Source organism: Nicotiana tabacum, chromosome 5 (assembly GCF_000715075.1).
Source record: "Nicotiana tabacum cultivar K326 chromosome 5, ASM71507v2, whole genome shotgun sequence".
Classification (NCBI taxonomy): Eukaryota; Viridiplantae; Streptophyta; class Magnoliopsida; order Solanales; family Solanaceae; genus Nicotiana; species Nicotiana tabacum.
In genome coordinates, this window is record NC_134084.1 from 157,534,642 (window position 1) to 157,561,525 (window position 26,884).

At 35.0% G+C, this 26,884-nt stretch overlaps 1 protein-coding gene across 3 annotated transcripts; it reads left to right on the forward strand.

Annotated features, from left to right (window-relative positions):
• The first annotated feature begins 958 nt into the window (after positions 1-958).
• LOC107813698 (protein DETOXIFICATION 46, chloroplastic) lies at positions 959-11,166 on the forward strand. Of its 3 annotated transcripts, none has more exons than XM_016638988.2 (14): positions 959-1,492; positions 6,238-6,332; positions 6,808-6,916; positions 7,017-7,072; positions 7,460-7,515; positions 8,271-8,409; positions 8,543-8,680; positions 8,761-8,829; positions 8,920-9,030; positions 9,234-9,362; positions 9,882-9,959; positions 10,183-10,254; positions 10,777-10,839; positions 10,938-11,166. In XM_016638988.2, exons 1-14 carry the CDS (start codon positions 1,057-1,059, stop codon positions 11,037-11,039), a joined length of 1,653 nt encoding a protein of 550 aa, XP_016494474.1. In that variant the 5' UTR covers positions 959-1,056; the 3' UTR covers positions 11,040-11,166. The 3 variants fall into 3 exon arrangements, with proteins under 3 accessions (XP_016494474.1, XP_075110330.1, XP_075110331.1); XM_075254229.1 differs by lacking the exon at positions 959-1,492 and adding an exon at positions 4,132-4,184; XM_075254230.1 differs by lacking the exon at positions 959-1,492 and adding an exon at positions 4,185-4,208.
• Positions 11,167-26,884: the final 15,718 nt, after the last annotated feature.

Consider the following 26,884-nt stretch of genomic DNA (forward strand, 5'->3'; position numbering starts at 1 on the left):
AGAATTGAAGTTTTAGTTTTGAAAATTTCCCAAAAACTAAATTAATTTTATAATAAACATATACTTAAAAAAATTGGGGAAAAATTTCCAAAACTTACGGCACGAAACGCCTACTAACTTACGGAATTTGAAGTTTTAGTTTTGAAAATCTTCCAAAAACTAAATTAATTCTATAAATAAACATATATTTTTAAAAAAACTTCTAAAACTTACGGCAAAATGCCTACTAACCTACATAATTTGAAGTTTTAGTTTTGAAAATCTTCCAAAAACTAAATTAATTCTATAAACAAACACATATTTTTTAAAAAAAAAACTTGCAAAACTCATGGCGAAATGCCTACTAACCTACGGAATTTGAAGTTTTAGTTTTGAAAATTTTCCAAAAACTAAATTAATTCTATAAACAAATATATATTTATAAAATTGAAAAAAAAAACTTTCAAAAATTACAGCGAAACGCCTAACCTACGGAATTTGAAGTTTTAGTTTTGAAAATCTCCCAAAAACTAAATTAATTCTATAAATAAACATATATTTTTTTTAAAAAAAAACTTCCAAAACTTACGGCCAAACGCCTACTAACCCACGAAATTTAAAGTTTTAGTTTTGAAAATCTCTCAAAAACTAAATTAATTCTATAAATAAACACATATTTAAAAAAATTGAAAAAAAAACACTTCTAAAACTTACAGCGAAAGGCCTACTAACCTACGAAATTTGAAGTTTTAAAACTAAATTAATGCTATAAATAAACATATAGGCCTAGGGGTGGCAAGTGGGCGGGGCGGGTCGGATATGAGCGGGTCAAAATCATTAATTTTAAAAAAAATATATAAATTATCCGACCCGACCCGTATCTAAAACGAATAAAAATAGATTTATCCGACGGATAATATGAATATCCAGAATTTCTAGTCCAATTTGACGCTAAATTCCAAACCGTTGTTGGTACAGTTGCCTAAACAGTTGCTCAAATATATTCAAAGCAGCTGCCTTATAAACGCAACGTTTTCTTACCTCTCCAAAATCCCCCCATTTTCTTCATTTGTCTCAATGTCAATGTACACTCAAGCAATCAATCTTAACACTTTCACTCATCAATCTCGAATCCCAATACAAATTCCAACTCTCAATGTTTGCTCCTTTTCAACTCGATTCCGAACTTCTCGGACTACACAAACAACTCAAATCTGCAATCCTCGCAAGCTAATAATCACTTGTTGTTCAACTCCTAGCCAAGAATTTACTGATGTAGAAACCTCAGATTCAGTTTCAGCTATCAAAGTAGGAAATGAACAAGTTGAAAAAATTCAAGTGTTAGAGTCTAGCGGACGAGAATTTTCTGCAAATGAAAGTATTTGGACTCAAATGGTGGAAATTGCAAAGTTTTCAGGGCCAGCAGTTGGGCTCTGGTTATGTGGGCCATTAATGAGTCTTATTGATACTGCTGTTGTTGGTCAAGGAAGTTCCATTGAACTCGCTGCTCTAGGTACAACTCACAAAGCTTACTCCTAAACTTATGGGTTTACTATTCAAATTATTTTAAGTTACTCGGTTCTAAACTAAAGTTGTTTATCGGGCGGGCTGGGACGGTCTGGACACAAAAATGGTCAGCCCGTTAGGGTTACGGGCGGGTTGTTAGCGGGCTAGAGTTAACGGGCTGGTGGCGGGCTGGGATTTACATGTTCGGGCCTAGCGGGTTCGCGGGTCGGGCTTTTTTTTTTTTTTTTATAACTATCTTATATTTTTCTTTTTCAATGTTATTGATAGTCAAGTACTTAAGTGTTTTCAAATTTTTAAGGGTTAAAATTAAAGATTAGAATTGAACTTTTAAGGGTTAGAATTAAAAGTCTAAAATTTGCAAACTAAAAGTCTAAAACATAAAACATATTAACATAAATGCATAAGTCTATATAAAAAATATTGAATAAGAGTATAAGACATTATGCAATATAAAAAATTCACAATATTTAAGTAACTTTGATATTTTTATTGAATAATATATAGTACTTCTAATTAATTTGCAAGTTCTTTTTTGATTTTTTAAATATTTGAACTTGCAAATTAAAAGTTTACAACAATTGTTAAAAAAAAGAAGTAATAGTAAATCAAATGTTTTGCATCATCTTTGTAAGCTCTTCCATGTCAATGTGAGGTGCTTGATTTCCGGTATTATAATCGGTACCATAAACCATTATATCTCCAATTTCTTGGTCTTCCTCTTTATCTACCTCGTCGCGCCCTTGATTTCGCCGTTCTAATCTAATCCAATCTCTGAAGCACACTAGAACTTCCAAAGCGTTGCTGCCCAATGAATAACGGGTATCTCCTAGCTGCTGTCTTGCTTGGCTAAATGCGCTCTCTGATGCGACTGTTGAAATAGGCACATTTAGAACGTCTTGAGCCATGGCCGAAAGAACAGGAAACTGATTTGCTTTGCTCCTCCACCAACTCAGAGGTAAAAAATCCTTTGTGAGGGGCTCCGGTGACTTTTGCAAGTAGAATTGGAGTTCATCAATATTCCGGCTACTGGTTTGTTGATGCTCTCCTAGTGTAGACCAAATCAAATAATCTTGAACATTATCATCATCTTCCAAATTTGTTCCAGATGTTGAAGTATTACTTGAAGGAATATTTGCATCTACAACCGAAGAAGCATCAACAATGTTAGCATAATAATTATACAAAATTTGTAAATGTTTGTGCAGATCAGAAATACAAGTCTCAGTATCAGGAGTTTCAGTTGGTCCAATATCCATATAAGTATATAAAGCACTGATTAATTGGCGACACTTTATCATTTTGATAGTAGGGTTTAAAATAGCACCAATTAGGTAAATAGGGGAATTGGGAAGAAATATTTTTTAACCTTATCTAGCATGGTTTCAACAACATTAGTATATCCCTCTTTCGCCTTCAACTTATGTAGTAAAAGAGAAATTTCAGCAATGTGAACTAAACCATTTACAATAGTAGGATAATAAGCTCCAGAAAACTCAAGTGTAGCCACATAAAATTTTTGTAAAAATTGTACAACATCATGAATGACATCCCAATTTTTAGATGTTAACAGACGGTTAGGATCGGTACAATGAGAATTAGCAACTTCAGTTATAGGCATTCTATATTTATTACAACATCTTAGGAACAAATAAGTATAATTCCACCTAGTAACTATTTCTTCAGGCATGAGTCTTGGTTTTAGTCCATAGTGTACACATTTTTCCTTAAATGCATTTAATCTAGCACTTCTATTATTTCCTTAAATTACACCAACAACTCTTCTAACTAAAGTGATGTCATTGTGAAATAAGTCAAGGCCACTCTTCACAATCAAGTTATAAATATGACATGCACATCTAATATGAAATATTTCAGGAAGTGGTGGGCGTAGATGCAATTTTAGTAATGTAATAGCAGAAGTGTTGTTAGAAGCATTATCAAATGACATACACAAAACTTTTTCAGAAAGATTATAAAATAAAGCAACTTCATGGATAGTAGCACTTATAAATGCACCGGTATGACTTTGATCTTCATCATATTTAAAAGCAATAATACGTTTTTGCATACAAAAATTATCATCTATCCAATGGCATGTAACACTTAAATAATCATTTCCATTTACAGCATGACCAATATCAGAAGTAAGAGAAACTTTACAAGAAAGACTAGCGAACAAATAACTTATATATGTCTGATATTGTCCATAAAGCCTAAAGATATCAGATCTACAAGTACTTCTAGGAATACCTTTAAACATAGGGTTATAAATTCTTTGAATATAAGTAACAAGATATGGTGAAGAAGCAAAACTAAAAGGTAAACAACCTAAAACAATCATTTTAGCTAATTCTTCTCGATCTTTTTTAATATCGTATTTACCCATTAACCCCCGGTGACCGGGTTAAGTTTTTGTTGCCCAGCTTCATCGCCTACTCCCCAATCAATAGGATGAATTTCTTCCATGTGCCTACGAAGTTGACCCGTTCCCCCATTCTTACCGGGCTCGTGTTTATAAACTTCATTACATATTTTACATTTTACATAATTTTTCTCATTTTCTAGTCTATCAAAAAAATTCCAACACTTACTTCTTAATCTTCTATTCTTCTTAATAGGCAAAGGAGGCTTACTTACACTTCCACCGCTAATATTTTGACTAGCATTACCGGGTGTAGGTGGTGATGTTTCAAGATTATCGGGTGATTGAATATCATCTAAAATATCATCTAAATCATCATCAATACCAAAATTTTCTTGAAGTAGCTCATAATCTACATTTACGTTTTCGGGTGAACTTTCAGAAACATGTGTTGCACTACTAGAAGAACCACCTCTTACTGAATTTTTCTTACTACCACCTTTACTAGTGCAAGCTTTTTTGGCCGCTCTAAGTAAATCCATTATCTAATTTAAAACAAAAAATTCAAATAATAGTTCTAAATAATAAAGAGAAAGGGATGGAACGAGTGTACCGGGATTCCGAATGCCACACTAAATTTGATATAGAAACGAGAAAGTAGAAACTCAAACTTCAAATCTTCAATTGATATTTGATAACTTGATAATTGATGTCACACTTCACTTGAATAATTGAATTAGAAATTTATGATAATAATACTTTTGTAATGAAAGTATGAAACTTGTAAGTTGAAACTTGAAAGCTTGAAGTAATGAGCAATTGAGAATATTATCAAGAGAGAATTGAGAGATAATTAGAGAGAGTTGAGAGATAATTGTGAGGAATAATGAAAAAGAAAGGGGTATTTATAATTTTTTAAAAGGAATCAATTGCAATTTATAAATTATAAAGGGGGGGGGGGGCTAAAATATAAATAAAATACCAAATTTTGGCTGTTTTTGACAGATTTGGCCGTTGGCCAACGGTCAGATTTAATTTTAAAAAAAAAAAAAAAAAAAATTTAGGCGGGTTTGCGGGCTGTCGCGGGCTGAGGCCCGTTAAGAACCCGTTAAGCCCTTAATGGGTTGTGGCGGGTTCGGGTCCCTGTTTGGCGAAAACTTAACGTTACTAGCTCGCCCCCCGTCCAACCCGTCCCAACCCGCACACATATGCACAGTAACGGGCTGGCCCGGGTTGAACCGGGTTGTTAGCGGGTCAGCCCGGCCCGATTAACACCTTTGTTCTAAACTAACAATTTGTACATAATTCAATGATTTTTTAACACAAGTTACTGGGTTCAGCCGAACCCTTATCCGAAGGGCTAGCTTCGCCACCACTTTTATATACATCTCAATCTTAAACTAGTTGATTTTTACTATATTTTGCTTGTTAAGATCAATTAATATTTAGAGTATTTATCATATTAGAGTCCGTGGTTAGCTAACTGAAAGTAGCTGATAAGTATGCCAGTAGTTTTTGATCAAACAGTATATTTTTATTAAGAAATTCATTAAATATGAACAAATATTAAATTTAGAACCCAGTTGTTAGTATTTGACGTCGTCGTTCCAAAATACAGAACCCATAAAGCTCATATCCTGGCTCCGCCCCAGCTGAAAAGTATTTTAAGTTTTGAAGCTGACCGTATGGCTATTTTTATGTGGATCTCAAGTCTCAAACTACCGCATAAGGTTAGTTTGCAACAACAACAACAACAAACCCGGTATGATCCTAACAGGTGGGGTCTGGGGAGGGTAGTCTGTATGCAGATCTTACCCCTACCTAATGCAGGTAGAGAGGTTGTTTCCAATAGACCCTCGGCTCAGGAAGGGCAAGAAGAAGAAGAGGAAAGCAAGGAAGGAAAGAAGGAAGAGAAAAGAAAAAGGGAGAGATAAAGGATAAGTAGTACCAAATAATAGCAACAGGGAATACAATACCCGAGGCGAACAAAACCACATAACGTAATAAAAATCTAAGCATATGAAGGGACATGCATGCTACTAAGACTATCGGTGAACAACTAAAACCTACCCACTAACCTTCTACCTTAATCCTCAACCTCCACACCCTCCTATTAAGGGTCATGTTCTCAGTGAGCTGAAGCAGCGCCATGTCCTGTCTAATCACCTCTCCCCAATACTTCTTAGGATAAAATGTTTTCCAGTCAGCTACTTTAAATTTTTTATGTGGATCTCGACCTACTGCATTTTTTCTTTAAGCTCATAACGAAAAATTGTTGTTGTTGTTGTTGTTGTTGTTTTATATTCATTTCCGAATTCTTTCTTCTTTAAGCTCATAAAGGAAACATTGTTGCTTTTTTTATTTGGCAGGTCCTGGAACCGTTTTCTGTGACAACATAAGCTACATCTTTATGTTCCTTACAATTGCCACTTCAAACTTAGTTGCTACTTCACTTGCACAGCAGGTAAGTTTTTGGGAATTGCTGTTTTACTGCTACGAACCTAGTAATTTTGGCTCAAACTCGATATATGTGTTAAAATATCCATTAAATAAGTATAAATAATAGATTTCGAACCTAGTAAATCAAATCGACTGGGATAGAATTTCAAACTCGAACTTATAAAGTTCAAATCTTGGATCCGCCTCTGGCTCCAACCATATATGTTTTATGTGAAAAAACATTAGGATTAGTATGTATTAAGAGAGCTGAACTTACTACTTCAAGAGAGCCGTGGGTGCATCGCATTTGCTCCTCAAGCCATTTAAAACTCCGAAGCTGCTTAAGCTTAATCTACAACCTGGATATGCCCCTAGTTGATAGCCTAAGTCCGCCATTTGTTGTAATCTTATTAATGTCTAAATCAAGAAATCATCAACTTATATTTATTCTACTGACTTCTTTCTCATATTCTAATTCATCATCTTGGGTTCTGGTGCAGGACAAAGATAAAGTGCAGCATCAGATATCTATCTTGCTTTTTATTGGGCTTGTCTGTGGTGTTGTGATGTTTATTTTTACGAGATTGTTTGGTATCAAGGCAATCACTTGTAAGCAATTCTTTATTCTTACTTTACTGGTGGATGTATCCAGTGTGCTATTGATATTCCCCCAATAACAACTAATGGTTTTATTTTTTCTGAATCTTAGCCTTCACTGGGGAAAATAATGTAGATATCATAAACTCAGCAAACACTTATGTCCAGGTTATTCTCCTATTAATAATTTGCTTGTTCTGAAGATCCTTTTAGCTTTAACCTTTTTTTTCCTTTTTAGCATCATTTTATTAATTGAGTAATGCCAATGCTTTTTCCACTTTCTGGTTGGTGAAGACATCAGATCGATTCTTAAGAGAGGAAGAATTTATTTTTGTCGGTCAACTAGATACATCTATACAGAATCCAAAAGTTGCTAGACAGGGACAATCATTTGCTAAACATTGGCAATATATCTGCTAAAGCAGGCAGAGACACTTTTGCACTGAAAAAGTAGTATCATTTTGTACCATTTTCTATTATGATCAAGTTATATTGTTGCTACACGTGGTGTATTTAAGCTTCAGTTCAACTGAATGGTAGATATTATGGTGATAGATTCGAGGCTTGGCATGGCCAGCACTGCTGGTTGGTTGGGTTGCCCAAAGTGCAAGGTACCATTTACATATTCTCGAGTATTTTGTATGCGTGTTTTTCTATTATAAAAATACTAACATGTGTCCCAGGTTTGATTCTTTATCACTTTCTATGATTCTACATAAAGCTTAGTCCTATGATCATAATTTATTAAGCTTCTCTGTTTTGTACTCTATGTTGTATTGCATTTCTCAACCACTCCTCCTCTTTCTTCTTTTTTGTTTCTTCTTCTGTCGTGATAACCGCACTTCTCTCCTCTTTCCTCTTGCCATATTTCATTTTTCTATTGATTTGTATATACTGGGGAATGAACTGGGCTTGAAGACAGAGACCATGAATTCTCGCTTAAAAAGGGGATTTATAACGCGCATGAATAGCCACCAGCTCCACTTACTTGCAGCCTTATAATTTGCACATAAATCAAACTAGCAAGGATGAGTATGATAGAGGTGGAGTTATGATATTTGTCATTTCAAAGCCAATCAAGACTCTTGCTTTCACTTACATGTGAACAATGTAAAGTTCGTTGACAGATCTGAGAGACATAAATCTATATTCTGTTCGCAGTTAGAAAGAAGATTGATCCTTCTTTTCCCAGTAATATGATATATACATTGTTCGTCTCGAATGACTGATGGTAAGCTTTTCTTTAGGTCACTTTTGAGGTGAAGATAGTTTATGCTTTTCTGACAGTATACTGTGTTCAGATACGTGCATTACTTGGTCATGCTATTCACCTTGTGATATGCGTTTCTTGCTTTTAAATGCGCAGTTTAGGCATGAAAGATTCATGGGGACCTTTAAAGGCTTTGGCCATTGCTACTGTTATTAATGGTACTGGTGACATAGTCTTGTGTCGATTCTTCAGTTATGGTATTGCTGGAGCAGCATGGGCAACAACGGTATCTCAAGTACGACCACTCATTCCTACCAATTCCTTTATTTGATCCCTAAACATATTTGATGTGTTCTTCATCTCTCTATCTCTTCTATCTCCATTTTCATACATCTCAAAACCTTCCTAGCTTGGTAATCTGTTTGTAGGTCGTTGCAGCTTATATGATGATCCAAGCACTGAACGATAAAGGATATAAGGGCTGTGCTATCTCTATTCCATCACCAGATGAACTTCTGCAGATATTCATGATTGCCGGCCCTGTGTTTCTAACAATGATGTCAAAGGTTTGTGTGAATTGACCTCATTTTCACTGGGTGCCGAAATCTTGTGTTCTGTGGACATCTGACATTATGCTGAACGACAGGTTGCATTCTACTCTCTACTTGTCTATTTTGCTACCTCAATGGGCACACAGACAATTGCTGCGCATCAGGTATGTTTTATTCTTATATGTACTTCATTTCTTCATCTTCGTAAAATAGCGACATAGATATGACCATTAACATGTTGCCTTTTTATTTAGGTCATGGTACAATTGTTCATGATATGTGCAGTATGGGGTGAGCCTCTCTCTCAAACAGCACAGTCGTTTATGCCCGAATTGTTATATGGAGTCAACCGAAATTTGTCAAAGGTTATGATCTTATTCATGTAAAAATCACAACACCCTGTGCCAAAGTAGTTTTTGGCATCCATCTCTGTAAATTTTGACTATGTTACCACATGCGTGAAAGTTGCTAGGCAATCATGATTCAGCGCAGAATCAAACTCTTTGAGCAGAGAGTTCTCTCATCATTTCTTATTACAATCCTCTAAAAGATAAATATTTTGAACCAGGCTAGGATGCTGCTGAAGTCCCTAGTGGTTGTTGGAACATCGTTCGGACTGATACTGGCATCTGTTGCAGCATCAGTTCCATGGTTATTCCCCAAAATCTTTTCGCCTGATCCTGAGGTCATACGTGAGGTTAGTTCTATAATGTACTTACATTTCTTTTCAGTTGAAGACATTGCATAGAATGCATTCTAGACATAAAGTAGATGATATTTGACACATTTTGCTTTTTGAGGATGTTCATCCTCTTCCACATACTTACCAGAAAAATATTGACTAATACAGAAGCATATAGAGAAATGATTAACAAACAGTCATTGAACAAAAGAAAAAAGGACAGAAGGAAGAGTAAAGTTAGTTATTTGCTTTGTTATACTGGACAGTTATTGTGTAGGCCTGATCATGACTCGATAAGGTATTTCTACTGTGTAATGCAGCAGTGTTTTTCGCCCTTTACCTTTCATTCTTTATGTTTAATAATGAATGGAATAAACTCATAAGCTCAAAATTAGGTAAAACCGTATTAGTCCAAAGCCCGATTGACACAAGCAGAAGGAGAAGGAAGGGTATTGAGCTCTTGTTTTCTTCACATAATTCAAAAATATTATTATCTGGTTCTCCTGATTATTTTTCTCTTTTCTATGGGCGCAGATGCATAAAATAGTGTTGCCATACTTTCTAGCCCTATGTGTGACACCAAGCATTCTTAGTCTTGAGGGAACTCTGTTGGTACGTATTCACACTTTCTGTCAAAACTTTCTTTACTCTTTATTTCGTTATCTTAGGCATGCTAATTAATCAACAGACAATTTTCTCTGCTCATTCTGTTAAATCTCTATTCTGCTTGTAATTTTTCAGATGCATCATTTCTCTTTTTGTTTTTATTTCATCGGTACTATTATGTTTTAAGAAGCCTTTATCTCAACATCATGATTTTTTGATATGTATTCAGGCTGGACGAGACTTGAAATTCATAAGCTTATCAATGAGCTCGATATTTGTTTTGGCTTCTCTTCTCCTAATGGTATGCCATTCATTTTGTTTCAAAGTATCAATACCTCATGGTGTTTTGGCATATAAGTTCTTTATGCCTTGTACTTGCATTTTTCCTGCATTATAGACCTTGATAACTCGAATCTAATCTCTTTCCTTTTACCCCTTTCTGTTCATACAATCTAATGCAAACTGAAAATATATTTGCACTAACGGTGTAAAAAATATTTACACAATCAGGTCACTTAATATGTAGTTACGGGTAAATCCTTATAATAAGCTACGGACCTACTATAATAGGTTAAACTATACTGATCATGTAGAAATTCTTTACACTGTAAGTGCATATAACTTAAATTCTTCACGATATTTTAACCGGCCGAGGGTCTATTGGAAATAGTCTCTCTGTCCTTCTAGAGTAGGGGTAAAGGCTGTGTACATCTCATCCTCCCCAGACCCCACTTGTGGGAAAATAATGGGCTTCTTGTTGTTGTTGTTGTTATTGTATTATCATTTGTTTTAACATTTTCCACTTATTGGTTCTTTGAACCAGCTGCTGAGCAGCAAAGGACTTGGTTTATCTGGATGCTGGTTTGCGCTTGTTGTATTCCAATGGGTAAAATTTCTATCAACAATTTACAAGCTTTTATACTTTCTTTTACTTTGTTAAGTTGTCTGATGCCACAACGCGCTGTCTTTTTTCCCCCTCCTCAGTCTCGATTTTTTATTGCTCTACGACGCCTTACCTTGTCGGATGGCATACTCTATTCAGAAGAATCAACTCAGTATGAGCTACAGAAGTTGAAAGCTGTATAGGTTTCTCATTTTCTTACAACAAAATAATTGTTACTACTACAACAGAAAAAGTGGAGATGGGATCCAAGTCTTCCCATAGGTAATGTATCTACCATTTGTTTCAAGCAAACCACAAATTTTCTATCCAGTAAGTGCCAATATTAGCAAATTTATTTCGGTTTTTTCTCGAAATCCGAAAAGTGAACTGTAATCCAGCAGATTTTGGAAAGAAGTCAATAATAAGCCTAAAGGATAAAGTTTCCATTGTAAAACAAAATTCACAAAGCATAAATCAGCCACTTTATAGCACAATTTTGGAAAGAAATGAAAGCATAAAAGACAATTAATCATCCAATTAATTGGCAAGAAAACTACCATACGCATCAGGAGATGCAAAGAGGTTATCCCACGCGGTATTCGTATTGGAGCCTGATTATATCTGCGCCACATAAGGCCCATTTAAGGGGGAAGCACTCCCTAACAAGATTCTTTCCATACCTAAGGCTCGAATCTGAGACCTCTGGTTAAGGACGGAGGGATCTTATCTATCCCACCACAACTCATATTGGTCATCTCTCTAAAACTTTCACTTAATTAGCGCAACACTAATGGGAACAATAAGGGTAGATATGAAAAGAACACTAAATAACTCGTTGTTTATGTAAAACGTCAAATATTATCAAACAAATTCAGTTTGTTGAAATAACGATATCCGAAAAGATTATTGAAGTTTACATTTCCCCTGCCTCAACTTGCGCATAATATACCTTGCCACTCAGCTACTCAAGAACAATGTATCCATCATTGACCCTGTCACAACCAATAGGAGAAAATAATTGCTTCATATGTTTCGCTATTTTGAGGTAGAGCTAAATGCTACTAATAAAATTCAATTTCAACCACTCTAAAGTTGTTCGTGAGCAATGATATCAAACATCAAATAAAAAAAATTCATGCATGTGATGAGTTAGCAAGCTTTACCAAATTTTACCAAACAGGTAGGGTAGCTGAAAGGAAATTAAACATACAAAAACGTTTTTTTTTCACTTTAGCACGCGCCAGAAACTATTTACATTCGATAGCCGAAAAAGTGTATAACATTTGTACAATAATATATATATATATATATATATATATATATATATATATATATATATATATAAAATTTTAGGCTATTATTTTAAGAGCGGCTATACAGTATCATTTTCCCTACAAAAACGAGCTCCTAGTACGTGACTTAAAATCTTACCTTACTAATGCACTTTAAAAAGCCTAATATGAGATTTAATACTTATTTTTATAATCGTGGTGTTTGGACTAGCCTGTACTTACCTCAACGAATTATACAGGTACCTGCTAGTCTGCTACCAATATAAGTACCGAATATCTCTGTCCACCAAAAGTTAAATATATAAAAAGAAATCACCTAGTATTATTTTTGCTCCACTAAAACTTCAACCTTTATGGTTTTTAATCGAGAAATTTTCATAAAGCATTATCTTTTAGTGGTAATTAGCTATCTATAGATACCACTTGTTATATTATGGATTGTAGATACGTTTTTTGTTGCTATAAGATGTATTTGATGTATTTAAGCTATTGTATTCATGAATACAGTAGCATTTTTAGGCGTGAAACGGGGGATTACAGCTAGACAGATTTTTGTATTCGAGTGTATTCGACTGTATTCATGGCGTGAAACATGGGATTACAGCTGGATAGATTATTGTATTCGACTGTATTCACGGTGTGAAACAGGGGATTACACTGTTTTTAAACGGAAAGTGAATCAATTAACATAATTGACTCATAATATAACTCAAAAAAAGTCAATTACAACACACAAATTTTGTATTTCCAGTTATAAAAAAGCTTCTCAACCGAAAAATACCCCAAAAATATAGCAATCTTCAGAGAAATTATATAATACATCTGAATACATAAATTATATTAATTAAAAAAAACATATGAATACATTCATGGCATATATCGAGACAATGAATACAATGAAATACATAGAATACAGCGAGATACATTAAAATATAATTAAAAAAAGACAGTAAATACAATGAAATACATGGAATACAGCAAGATATATTGAATTACAATGAAAAAATAGACAATGAATACAATGAAATACATAAAAATACAGCGTGATACATTGAAAATATATTGAAATACATTAACAGAAAACCAAGTTGCTCAGTACCAAATTGAATTTCTAGACATGCTCGATAACCTTCCCAGTTTTATCATCAATAAATTGAATCCTCGTATATTGCGGCAGCTTTCCTTGAAGATCAAGTTCAACCTTAACCCTAGTTGTGCTAGGTCTAGACCTTTCTTGCGTGGCCTTATCAATAGCAATGGGCTTACCTGTTGCGGTGGAGATGAAACGTTGTAGGAGTGGGAAGGTACTAGGACTACTCCTTCACCGTCTGCTTCCATTTTTGTTTAGAGGAGAGAAGTTATTTGGAAAACTTAAAGTTCAAATACCCATTATTTTCTTCTTCTTCTTCCTTAGTTTCCTTGTTATTCTTCTTCTCCTGAATCTCTCGAAAGAACGTTCTGTTAATGGGCAAGTATATATAGGAAAGATGAATTGAAACGGTCTGATGTTAACTTGATGCAGAGGGTTGTGCATCTATGGCAGCATATACTACATCATGTCGCCCTAGAGAGAGAGGATGAGGAGAGAGTGTGGGTTTTTTTTTTTTACTAATGGTAGGTGATGTGGATGAGAGGAATTTTGAGATTGAGCATCGTGTTTTCAGGGAATGGGGGAAGAGAATGACATGTATCAAAGTAGAGAGAAAGAAAATAGTGTAACTGAATAGCGTATTTAGTGGCTTAGGGGTAGAACCGTAGGAGGTACCCAAAATTAGATATTTTGCTATAAACATGAAAAACTATATAATATAATTTTTTAAAATGGTATTTATTTAAAATAAATAAGATGTTAACCTTTGCTATAAGAAGTAAAAATTCCTTTTTAATCCACTGCTTTGACCTTATCTTGTGGGCATTTTTGTGTCACACATAGGTCCCGCAGGCCAAAGACCGATCAAATATAATATTGGGGAAAAATACAAAATTAGCCGCTAGACCAAAACTAATTGTATTTGCTAACCAAAAAATGCATAAATATATATATTATTTATATGTAATACACATATAAATAAAAATTATACATTTCGTCGGCTATTATTTTTAAGAGCGACTACTAATATACATTTCTCTATAATATGGCCATAATTAAAATTGCAACAACATACATTAAAAAAAGGGCAGCCAAGGATCTATTGTACGCAGTTTTACTCTGCATTTATGTAAGAAACTATTTTCACAACCCAAACTCATAACTTTTTAGTCATATAACAATAACTTTACTAATTACGTCAATACTCATTTTACCAACAACATACATTATCAATGAAAATTTCCAAACATATAACCATTTGGCAAGACACATAAGATGATGGGAAATGAACGGTACGATACTACAGACATATAACCACTGCAATGATGGCTTTTGCAAGAATCATATGAAATGGAAATTAGGAAAAGTATACGAGATTTGACGAGTCATGATCGAATTTAAGGTTGCATGTGAACCACACTTGAAAGAAAGAACTAAGTGTTAAGGTAGGCTCAGTATATATATATATATATATATATATATATATATATATATATATTATAACGCATTGCTTTGAATATCTGTTTTAATTTGAAGGACCACATGTTAGTAGAAGAAAAAGTGAACCATGCATGTGCTACCAAAACTCTTGAGACAGTCAATGATAGAAGCTCACCATATAAAGAGACCTTAATTTGTTGATGTTTTGTCGGGCTAAACTTTGATGCACAGAGTTAACTATTACTACTATTTATTTTAGTAAGAGGTCGTAAAAGTGAGTCGAGGGCCTTTCAGAAATAGCATCTCTATTCTTTTGAAGTAGAGATAAAAATTGCGTATACTTTACTTTTTCCATATCCCATATGTGAAATTTTACTGAATTATTGTTATTGTCGTAAAAGTAATAAAATAATTGAGGTCAAGGGTGAAGTTAGAAGGTTATGTGTGGGGTCGGCCGAATTAGTAGATTTAATAGTCTAAACAATGTATTAATATTAAAAAATTCACTAATATTTACAAAAATTAAATTCAAAAATTACTAAGACCTAATATTGCTATCCTAAAATTTAGAATACAAAACACTCAAATTTTGGCTCCATGATCGAATTGCACGCAAACTAATGCGAATACTACTAATATAAAAAATAAAAAATAAAAAGACACAGAGATAGTTCAACAAATCAATTCTTGGCTTCTACTGTTGGGATATATACTATTAATCATTGTTTGATTTAGATATAGTATTTATTATGAAACAATTTATTTATTCAGTTTTAATAAAGTTTTAAATAGATCATATATTAGTTTGTGTCCTTTGCTTATATAGTAGATGATTTAGTTTATAGAGTTTATCTTATACACGGAAGATTAAATCATCGGTTCTTATAAGTGTAAAGTTTGAGTTCACAATCTAATGATGGAATTGGACAAACCATCAGGAATGATTGTAGCACAAGATTAAATATAATTTATTTTGATTATGGGAATGGTTTAATTCCAACTTCTTGTGCTAGTATATTTTGTATGTATTGAACGGACCAAGTAGAGATAAGTATTTTATACTGACTTAATAAAATAAACTCTCTAGCCATTAAATGTACTTATACTCTTAATCTTGATATAATTATTATTAGTTGTGTACATTATTATTATTTTGATTTATTAAAAGATGAGATTCTTTTGTGGGTCAATATGCCTGGTAAATTGGATAATAATAATGTACATTGGCAAAATAATAATTTATTGATGGAATCCATGTCTCGGTTTAGAGATTGATGATACACCTTTATGAAAGCTTATAAATTTTCATGTGTAAACCCGGCCGGTGGATTTTGTATCCGACACATGAAATAAGTTAAGCGAAAGTCTAAAGAAAATAATCAATAAATTAAATTGTCAGTAATTTAATTTAATTGATTAGTGTCTGAATCTTAACATGGGAAGTTAAACAAGATTTAATGGATGAATTTTGAAATTGAATAAGGAGTGCAATTACGAATTTTTAGTGGAATAATTCGTAATTAATTATGGTGGATATTAATTTTGAAAATTATAAATTAATTTCATAATTGGAAGCTTTGTTAATTAAATTGTGTGGTCCCTGTTGTGCCTAAATAATAGGAAATAAAGGAATCTTTTTTCTGGTGGAAAAGAAAGCCCAACAGGTTTTGGAAAAGGGTTTTAACCCTTAAAACTTGTGCTATAAATACATAAGGTTTTCCACCTAGAGGAGGAAGCACATGGTGGCCGAAATTTTTAGCCTATTTTCCTAGAAATTTTGCCCACACAAAATTACTATTTTCGGATATTATTTGGGTAATACAATAGAAGACCGTGGAACGTTTGGAGATCGTGATCGTACGGGTGATGGAGATTTCATCGAATTGATATGGAATTGGAGGCTCACATGATAGAGGAGCTTTGTTCACGCTTCAAGAGGTAACCCGTAAAATCCCGTTTGTACTAGTTGTCTAGATTACATGTAATTTTGATACTGGGATTGCTTCCGCTGCTTATTATAATCCATCAATTGGTATCAGAGCCCACTCACATCTAATTAGATAATTAAGTTTTTTATGAAACAAGAATATCGTGTTTATGTGCGTTTTTGAATTACATGTATATGTGGTTTTCTGAAAAACTGCACTGTTGTTTTGTGAATTACTTTGCAAAAATTTTGGATTATTCTTGTAATCATGAGATATCTGTTTTTTATTGATATTTTATTGAGATGATCTGGATATTTTTTTTGCTAAACTTTAGAAAAACGCAAAATTTGATTTTGACCAAATTGTCGGTATTTTCGGAGGTCAGCGAACTTGACGGACTCTGATTGAGCTGAAATTTAGTGGGTTCATCGGAAACGATGTGGTGAGAAAAACTCACTGCTATAGCAGAGAATCATGGTATTTTTCGGCGTTTTGAGGCCGTTTGGACTATTTTTGGACGTTTTTCTATTTTCTGAAAATTATTTTTTAATAATTTTAATTCGTTTTTAATTCAATGGTGGTGGGGTGACTCCCCATGGTCTCCATGATTAAATACTGGTGATATAATAGGTTTACATATTGGCTATTAGCAAATGACATGTTGTTGAATTAAAATCAATAATAGAAGTGTAGGATTTTATTGACTAGGTCTTACAAGATATAATTGATATTGTGTAATGATATAATTATTTTGTAAGAAAGTGAAATCCTCTGTTTGATATCCTGGATTACTAATGATTGGAGCGTTTGGCATATTTGTGCATAAAAGTTTTCTCAAATTTTAGTTTATATTTTCATGCCCTACGTAATTACTAGTTTTGGATTTTCGATGAAGAATTTTGTTCTCTGATTGGAGGTTGTAATTAAGTGAAATATGACGGTATTTTATATGAGTTTTATATTATTAGTATGGCTTTTAAGCAATGGTCCATATTCTGCCATAAAATAATTTTATGAGCTACATATATATTCACTTGTAAATTGAGAATTTTTTGTGTAATAAATAGTTACCACTGAAGTGGTTTGTTTATTTGAACTCATGAAAAATTCTTAATAAATTTGTACATGTGAAATTATGTCTATTCATGGATTGAGTATTATGATTAATAAGTAGGATCCACAAAATGGTCTATTTAGTTGAGTCATTAAAATCTGCTTAATATACCATGTGAAAATTATCCTTGATAAATCAACATTAGTGGTGGATGTTCTTAACTAGGAAAAGAGTTTTATCTTTGGGTACTAGTGAAACCAACTCCACCCATGAGAAGAGATATTGGGGTTTTCGCCGAACGGGAGAAAATATAATATCTTAGGTTCTTGTGTATTTAATAAAAGGATAATTTATTACAAAAACGATATTATGTATCCTAGAAATAGGAAGAACATAATATATGCCTTGAGCTCATCGTATAACTATAAGGAGAATGGAAATCAATATCATATTTATTTTAATTCATGAAACTGCTTAAAACGTTTATTCTCCGAGTTTGGTTATAGGCTGGTGGTCATGAATTTGACGGACTCCGATTGACCTGAAACTTGGTAGGTTTATCAAAGACGATCTAGTGAGAAAAACTCACTGTTATGCAGTGAATCATGTTGTTTTTCGGCATTTTGAGGTCGTTTAGATGAGTTTTCAAGTAGTATATTAAATTGAATTTGTTATAAATATGAAAAATTATTCCTTATATATCAGCTATATTTGTGTTAAATCTGAAACATGATGATTTAACTTGATATGGTATATAGCAAGAATGCAAATCACATGAATTTAATCCTAAATACGCCAAAAATAATTTATTCGAATTTGGTCAAGTTTTTGGCAATCGTGAATTTGACGATCTCCGAATGACCTGAAATTCGGTAGGATCATCGAAAACGATCAGTTAAGAAGAACTCACTGAATGCAGTGAATCACATTGTATTTTGACGATTCGGGGTCGTTTAGATGAGTTTTTTTTGGAGGTTTGGCGGATTAAAATGTGATTTACATACAAAAATAATTATTTCTATCATTTTATTTATGTCTAATCTGGAACATGATAACACATGTTGATTTGACATGAATTAGTATATGATAAGAATGTAGGTCATATTTTAAATTCTTAAAAAATGTTTAAAATGGTAATTTTTCAAATTTGGTCGCAATTTTGGAGATTGTGATTTTAACGATCTCCGATTAATCTAAAATTTGGTAAGTTTATTAGAAATAGCCCAGTAAACAATACTCACTGGTATACAGTGGAAAACGTTAATTTTAGCTTTTTAAGACTGTTTAAATGGGGTATTGAGCATTTTTTTTAATTATGAAACTTAATCCTCAGAGAAAAGTTCGTGGTTGTGATAAAGTTGTGATATGAATTAACTCCTACGGTCTTCATTTTTTATTTATAGTGAAATAATAAATTTACGGGTCTTCCCCCATATCGGATAAATTTATTATGAACTCACTGGATATAGTTACTAGTTATTGATAACCTGCATTAACTGAGTTCAAAGGGTTGAATCAGTTTTGTAACTGAAATATAATCATGATTAAGTGGTGATAGAAATATATTTCTATGGTCTTTCACTATTAATTCCAAGTGAGTAATAAATTTACGCGTTGACTTTAGGTCTTCCTCCATATCGGATAAATTTATTGTAAGCTCATTAGTACTAGTAACTGATATCGTGTACTTACTCTCCATCTGAGTATACATGTTGGATCAATGGAACTAAAGCTATTAATTAATGTGTTCACCTGACTTAAATTAACAGTATACTCTCCATCTGAGTTGGGTATGTTTTAATTATTGGAGTGAATAATCTGGCATTACATATGTATGTTGCATGAGTAATTCTTTTCCCATCGAAATTGCTATTCAAGATGCATGACATATATGTGTAGTGTGTTTAAAGTTTTCGTATTAAAAAGTTATATACAATTGACTGAAAATAATAGTATACTCTCCATCTGAGTTGGTTCTATTTATTTTTGGATTGTATAATTCTTGCATTATATAATATACTTTGCATGAATGATTCTTTTCCCATCGAAATTTATTATTCGAGATGCATGTATGTATACAGATATTGAATGCAGTCTGAATTTTACTATTCAGTGTTTTGACATATTATGATCTATTTAATATTTTTATCTCAACTCCACAATGACTTTATGCAATTTGTCGTATTACTTGTTAAAATTTTCTTTTAGTGATAAGGCATTAATTTAAAGGATGCAAAATATGTACTTTTGTTAGAAGGAATTTAATTCCGGTTTCTGGACAAAATAAGAGATGGATATTTGTTTTATTTTTTGAATAACTCTTGAGTTATTGAGCTTGATAAACATTTTATCTCTTATGGTACATGAATGCATAACCTTGTTATTGTATATTAATGTCTCTCCTGAACAGAACAATATTAGTGTACCTCGTAAGAGAATATATTCTTCAAAATTGAGTAAAACTTATCAGCGCACTTTTGTCTAAGTCATATTAACCTGGATAGGATTTCAAGTTGGTCAAGTATGGACCTTAAGGTTCATTGAAAGTAGAGGCACTACCAACTTGTAGATCTTGTTTGGAAGGAAATTTGACTAAAGGTTGTTTCCCTTCAAAATGAAATAAAGTTAGTGATAAGCTAGAATGAATCCCTTCTGATTTGTATGGTTAAATGAACATACTGGTAAGAGATAATTTACTTGATGTTCCATAAGTCTTAATGAATTAAGTAATTCAAGTTTTTTAAGACTTGAAACGGAGAAGCACCAAGGAAATATATTAAGTTACTACAATTTGATTGTAGTGGCGAGCACCTCTCTAAAGAGTTCTTTAGTTACATATCAGAATAAGGGATTACATCTCAATTAACTACACCGTAAACTCCATAATAGAGTGGTGTAGTAGAAAGAAGAAATAAGTTTCTTTTGAACATGGATAGATTAATGACGTGTTATTCAGATTTGCCTTATTTGTTTTTGAAATATTTCCTGGAAACTGCAAATTACATTCTGAATTTAGTTCATTCTAAGTTAGTACCTGAGACATCTATAGAACTGTGGACCGAATGTAAGCTCAGTATGTGGCATGTTCAGATATAGGATTGTCCCGCATATGTGCTGAAAGGGAAAGCGGATATGTAAGTTGGAACTAAGCATGGATAGGTGCATGTTTATTGAATATCTAAGAAAACGAATGGAGTTTTATTTTATTGTCCTAAAGAAAATAAGGCAATTGTTAAAACAAATGCATTTTTCTAGATAAGGACTATTTAATAAAATATATTCCTATAAGTAAACTATTTTTACAGGAACTGGGCAAATAAATAACTAGATATTCAAGAACATCAAAACCCACATGTCGGAATTGACGTTCCATTGTATTTAAGTAGTGGGAAAACGTTAATAGACATGATATGCATTTATCGAGTAGGAGTGATGTTTGAACAGTGAACACTATAGTAAGAAGTCGCTAATATTTCAATGTCTTAAGGTAATGAAGGTAATATTAGTAGTACTTTGTCATAGTGGGAGAATGATAAAGAAGATCATAGTTCGGTGTACACTCTTGGGATAGTTTCGGTAACAAGATCCCTGAAGAGTTTAATACCAAACTAGATAGTTACGACAAAACACTACTGGACAAATATTGCATCAAATATGACTTGGCAAGATTCTTTAACAAAACCTTATTTGGTGAAGACTTTTAATAGTCATGTAAAAGAATGCCTGAGAAAGTTGTAGATGCATGGTTATGAGTCTAAGTGGGAGATTATTGGGGCATATACTATTAACCATGCATTTGGATATAGTATGTTCTAATAATTGCCATGGTTAAAAGTCTAAGTGGGAGATTATTGGGATATATACTATTAATCATGGGTTTGGTTTAGATATAGTATTTAATATGAAACAATTATTTATTCAGTTTTAATAAAGTTTTAAATAGATCATATATTAGTATGTGTCCTTTGCTTGTATAGTAGATGATTTAGTGTATAGAGTTTAGCTTATACATGGAAGACTAAATCATCGGTTCTTATAAGTATAAAATTTGAGTTCACAATCTAATGATGAAATTGGACAATCCATTAGGAATGATTGTAGGACAATATTAAATATAATTTATTTTGATTATGGGAATGGTTTAATTCCAACTTCTTGTTTTAGTATATTTTGTATGTATTGAACGGACCAAGTAGAGATAAGTATTTTATACTGATTTTAATAAAATAAACTCTCTAGCCATTAAATGTACTTATACTCTTAATCTTGATATAATTATTATTAGTTGTGTACATTATTATTATTTTGATTTATTAAAAGGCGAGATTCTTTCGTGGGTCAATATGCCTGGTAATGTCACGACCCTGAACCCAGACCCGGTCGTGATGGCACCCCTCGTGAAGACAAGGCCAGCGGACACAACACCCAATTCATTTTAAAGAATTAAAATAATACAATTTAAGTCATTAATATGCTAATATCCCAAAAGAAATAGTGAAACAATACAATTTGTGGAACAAACACAGCCCGACATCGGGGTGTCACCAGTCATGAGCATCTAAACATGAGTCTAAGAGTCTGAAAGAGTTTATACAGTCTATTACAGAACTATAACATAAAGTAAGATAGAAGGGAGAAACACTGGGTTGCGAACGCCGAACAGCTACCTAGTGGACTTCGAATGGCCTGCTGGGAGCAATCAACCCTCACTGGCGGGACCTGAAGCTCCTGAATCTGCACACAGGGTGTAAGGAGTAAAGTGAGTACTCCAACTCAGTGAGTAATAACAATAAATGAAGACTGAGCGATAAGAAATTACGTAAAACACAACAACATGCTATAAATAGGCAGAGCAAAACCAATAAAATACAATGAAATAGTGAAATCTGATAAAAACACCTTTTTAACAGTTAAACAAGTAAATGAAAAGCAGCTAGAAAAGGTAAACACATAAAATCCGCCCCTCGGGCACAATGTCAACAGAATCAGCCCCTCAGGCAATAACATGGAACAACACCAGCCCCTCGGGCTATATCACATATCACACTGGGTACCCGTGCTCACTGGGGGTATACAGACTCCGGGAGGGGCCCTAACGGCCCAAGCGCAATATCAAGCCATCTCGTGGCATAATCAATATACTCTCAGCCTCATATCAAGCCATCTCGTGGCGTACAACTCAGGCCCTCGGCCTCATAATCATAATCAGTACAACACTATTGCGGCGTGCAGCCCGATCCCATAATAATCCTCACAACACCGGCCCTCTGCCCTACTCAGTCAGAAATCTCTAAAAGCCACTTGGGCACAGTAAAATATGATGCTCAGCCTAAAATATCATTTAAAGTATTAAAACAGAGTAAACATGGCTGAGTTATGAATACAGTATAATATAGCATGACTGAGTACAAATATAAAATCAAAACAGTGAGAAAATAGCAGTAAAAATCCCCTAATGGTCCAAATAGTTGGCATGAGGGCCAAATATGGCATTTAGCCCAAAACATGATGATAACAACCAGTTTCCAATCAAATACGCAGTAAAACAGTCATACGGGAAGGACTAAGTCACGATCCCCAACGGTGCATGATCCCACGCTCATCATCTAGCGTGTTGTGTCACCTCAACATAGTACAATGACGTGTAATCCGGGGTTTCATACCCTCAGGACAACATTTACAATCATTACTCACCTCTATCTGGTCCAAACTCTAGCCCGCGGTGCCTTTGCCCCTTGAATCGGCCTCAACTCGTGTCGAATCTATCCAAAATCAGAATCACGACGTCAAAATATGCTAAGGGAATGAAGCCCATGCGAAAATAATCAAATTATAGCATAAATCCAAAATTAATCAAAACTCGACCCCCGGGCCCACATCTCAGAATTTACTAAATTTACATCAATAGACTCCTTATCTCTCCACGAGTTCATACATATTGAAAGTACTAAAATCCGACCCCAAATGACCCCTCAAACCCTTGCTCAAAGATCTCCAATCACAAGCCCTAGTTTTCCCAAATTTTAACCCTTAATTTCCATAAATTTTCAAGTCAAATCAGTGAAATGACACAATAGAAACAAGTTTAGGGTCCAAAATCCTTACCTCAATGAAATCCCTCTTCAAATAGCTCCCTCAAGCATCAAACCCGTATGAAAATGATGAAGAAATAGCTCAAAATCGCGAAGGAAATCTTTTATATCTTCTGGCCCAGGCTTTTCGCACCTGCGGTCCATTTCTTGCTCCTGTGCAACCGCTTCTACGGTCCCAAGCGTTGCTTCTGTGGTCACCACTTAAATCCCAGGCACTGCATCTGCGATGCAAATCCCGCATCTGCGCTACCGCAGGTGCGCTTCCTCAACTGCTTCTGCGGTTCCAGCTTATGCCTTCCTTGGCCGCATAAGCGGCTCCAGTTTCGCTTCTGCGAGACCGCACCTGCGATCCCCTAGCCGCAGGTGCGGTTATGACAGCAATGGGAAATCTTCAGCTACCAAAACCCAACTCAAATCTTCCGTCAACCATCCGAAATCACCCCGAGGTCCCCGGGACCTCAACCAAAAGCACCCATAAGCCATATACTACTATTCAAACTTATACCAATCTTCAAAATACCTCAAACAACATCGAATCCACCAAAACACATTGGATTCAAGCCTAAGGTTTTACAAATCTTCTGAATTACACTTTTGATAAAAAAAATCTATCAAACCACGTTCGAATGATCTGAAATTTTTGCACACACATCCCAAATGACACAATGGACCTACTGCAACTCCCGGAATTCCATTCTGACCCCTATATCAAATTCTCACCTATCAACCGGAAAATGCCAAAATTTCAATTTTACCAATTTAAGCCTATATCTACTTCGGACCTCCAAAACACATTCCGCTGATGCTCCTAAGTCCCAAATCACCTCCCAAAGCTATCCGAACCATCAGAATTCACATCCGAGCGCTATTTCACATAAGTCAACATCCGGTTGACTTTTCCAACTTAAGCTTACTCAAAAGAGACTAAATGTCTCAAACCTTACCAAAACCTCTCCGAACCCGAGCTAACCAACCCGATAACACAAAAATATAGTTGAACAAGGCAATAAGAAGCAGAAATGGGTGAAACGGAGTGGTAACTCATGAAATGACCGGCCGGGTCGTTATATCTTCCCTCTCTTAGATAAACGTTCGTCCTTGAACAGGTCAAGAAACATAACTGAAGCCTCAAATGGGTGAGGATATCTGCTCCGCATCTCTCGCTCGGTCTCCCAGGTAGCCTCTTCCACGGGCCGACCTCTCTACTGCACCTTCACTGAAGCTATATCCTTTGACCTCAACTTTCGAACGTGACACTCCAAAATATCTGCTGGCTCCACATCATAAGTCAAATCACCATTTAACTGCACCGTGCTGAAATCCAAAATATGAAACGGATCCCCAACATACTTCTGGAGCATAGAAACATGAAATACCAGATGCACACTCGACAAGTTGGGTGGCAAAGCAAGCTCATAAGCCACCTCCCCAATCCTCCGAAACACCTCAAAAGGCCCAATGAACCAAGGACTCAATTTACCTTTCTTCCCAAATCTCATAACACCCTTCATGGGTGAAACCTTCAACAAAACCTTCTCACCAACCATGTCGGACACATCCCGAACCTTCCTGTCAGCATAACTCTTTTGTCTCAACTGCGCTGTACGATGCCTCTCCTGAATTACCTTCACCTTGTCTAAAACATCCTACACCAAGTCTGTCCCCAATAGCCTAGCCTCACCTGGCTCAAACCAACCAACTGGAGATCTACACCGCCTCACATACAAGCCTCATACGGAGCCATCTGAATACTCGACTGGTAGATGTTGTTATAAGCAAGCTTTGCGAGCGGTAGAAACTGATCCCATGACCCTCCAAAATCAATGACACAAGCACGCAACATGTCCTTTAATATCTGAATAGTGCGCTTGGACTGCACGTCCATCTGAGGGTGAAAAGTTGTGCTCAACTCAACCTGAGTACCCAACTCTCGCTGCACAGACCTCCAAAACTGCGAAGTAAACTGAGTGCCCCTATCTGAAATGATGGAAACTAGGGCACCATGCAAACAAACAATCTCTCGGATATAGATCTCTACCAACCGCTCTGAAGAATAGGAAGTACACACAGGAATAAAGTGCACGGACTTGGTCAGACGATCCACAATCACCCAAATAGCATCGAACTTCTTCAAAGTCCGTGAGAGCCCAACTACAAAGTCCATGGTGATCCGCTCCCACTTCCACTCTGGAATATCCATTTGCTGAAGCAAGCCACCCGGTCTCTGATGCTCATATTTCACATGCTGACAATTGAGACACCAAGCTACAAACCCCACAATGTCCTACTTCATTCTCCTCCACCAATAATGTTGTGTTAGATCCTAATACATCTTCGCGGCACCCGAATGAATGGAATATCGCGAGCTATGGGCCTCCTCCAAAATCAACTCCCGAAGCCCATCTACATTGGGCACACATATCCGGCCCTACATCCTCAACACCCTATCATCACCAATAGTTACGTCTCTGAAATCATTGTGCTGAACTCTGTCCTTAAGGACAAGCAAATGAGGATCATCATACTGCGCTCTCTGATGCGATCATATAAGGAAGACCGAGAAATCACACAAGCCAATACCCGACTGGGATCTGAAATATCTAACCTCACGAACCGATTGGCCAAGGCATGAACATCAACTGCAAGAGGTCTCTCCACAACTGGAATATATGCCAAACTCCCCATTCTCACCGCCTTCCTACTCAAGGCATCGGCCACCACATTGGCCTTCCCCGGATGGTACAATATAGTAATATCATAATCCTTTAGCAACTCCAACCATCTCCGCTGCCTCAAATTGAGATCCTTCTGCTTGAACAAGTGCTGGAGGCTACGATGATCAGTGAACACCTCACAAGACACACCATACAAATAATGCCTCCAAATCTTCAATGTGTGAACAATGGCAGCCAACTCCAAATCATGGACAAGGTAGTTCTTCTCATGGGGCTTCAACTGATGAGAAGCATAAGCAATAACTCTACCCTCCTACATCAACACACACCCAATACCAACTCTCGAAGCATCATAATACACGGTATATGAACCTGAAGCTGATGGCAAAACTAATAATGGAGTTGTGGTCAAGGCAGTCTTGAGCTTCTGAAAGCTCTCCTCACACTCATCCGACCACATAAATGGAGCACCCTTCT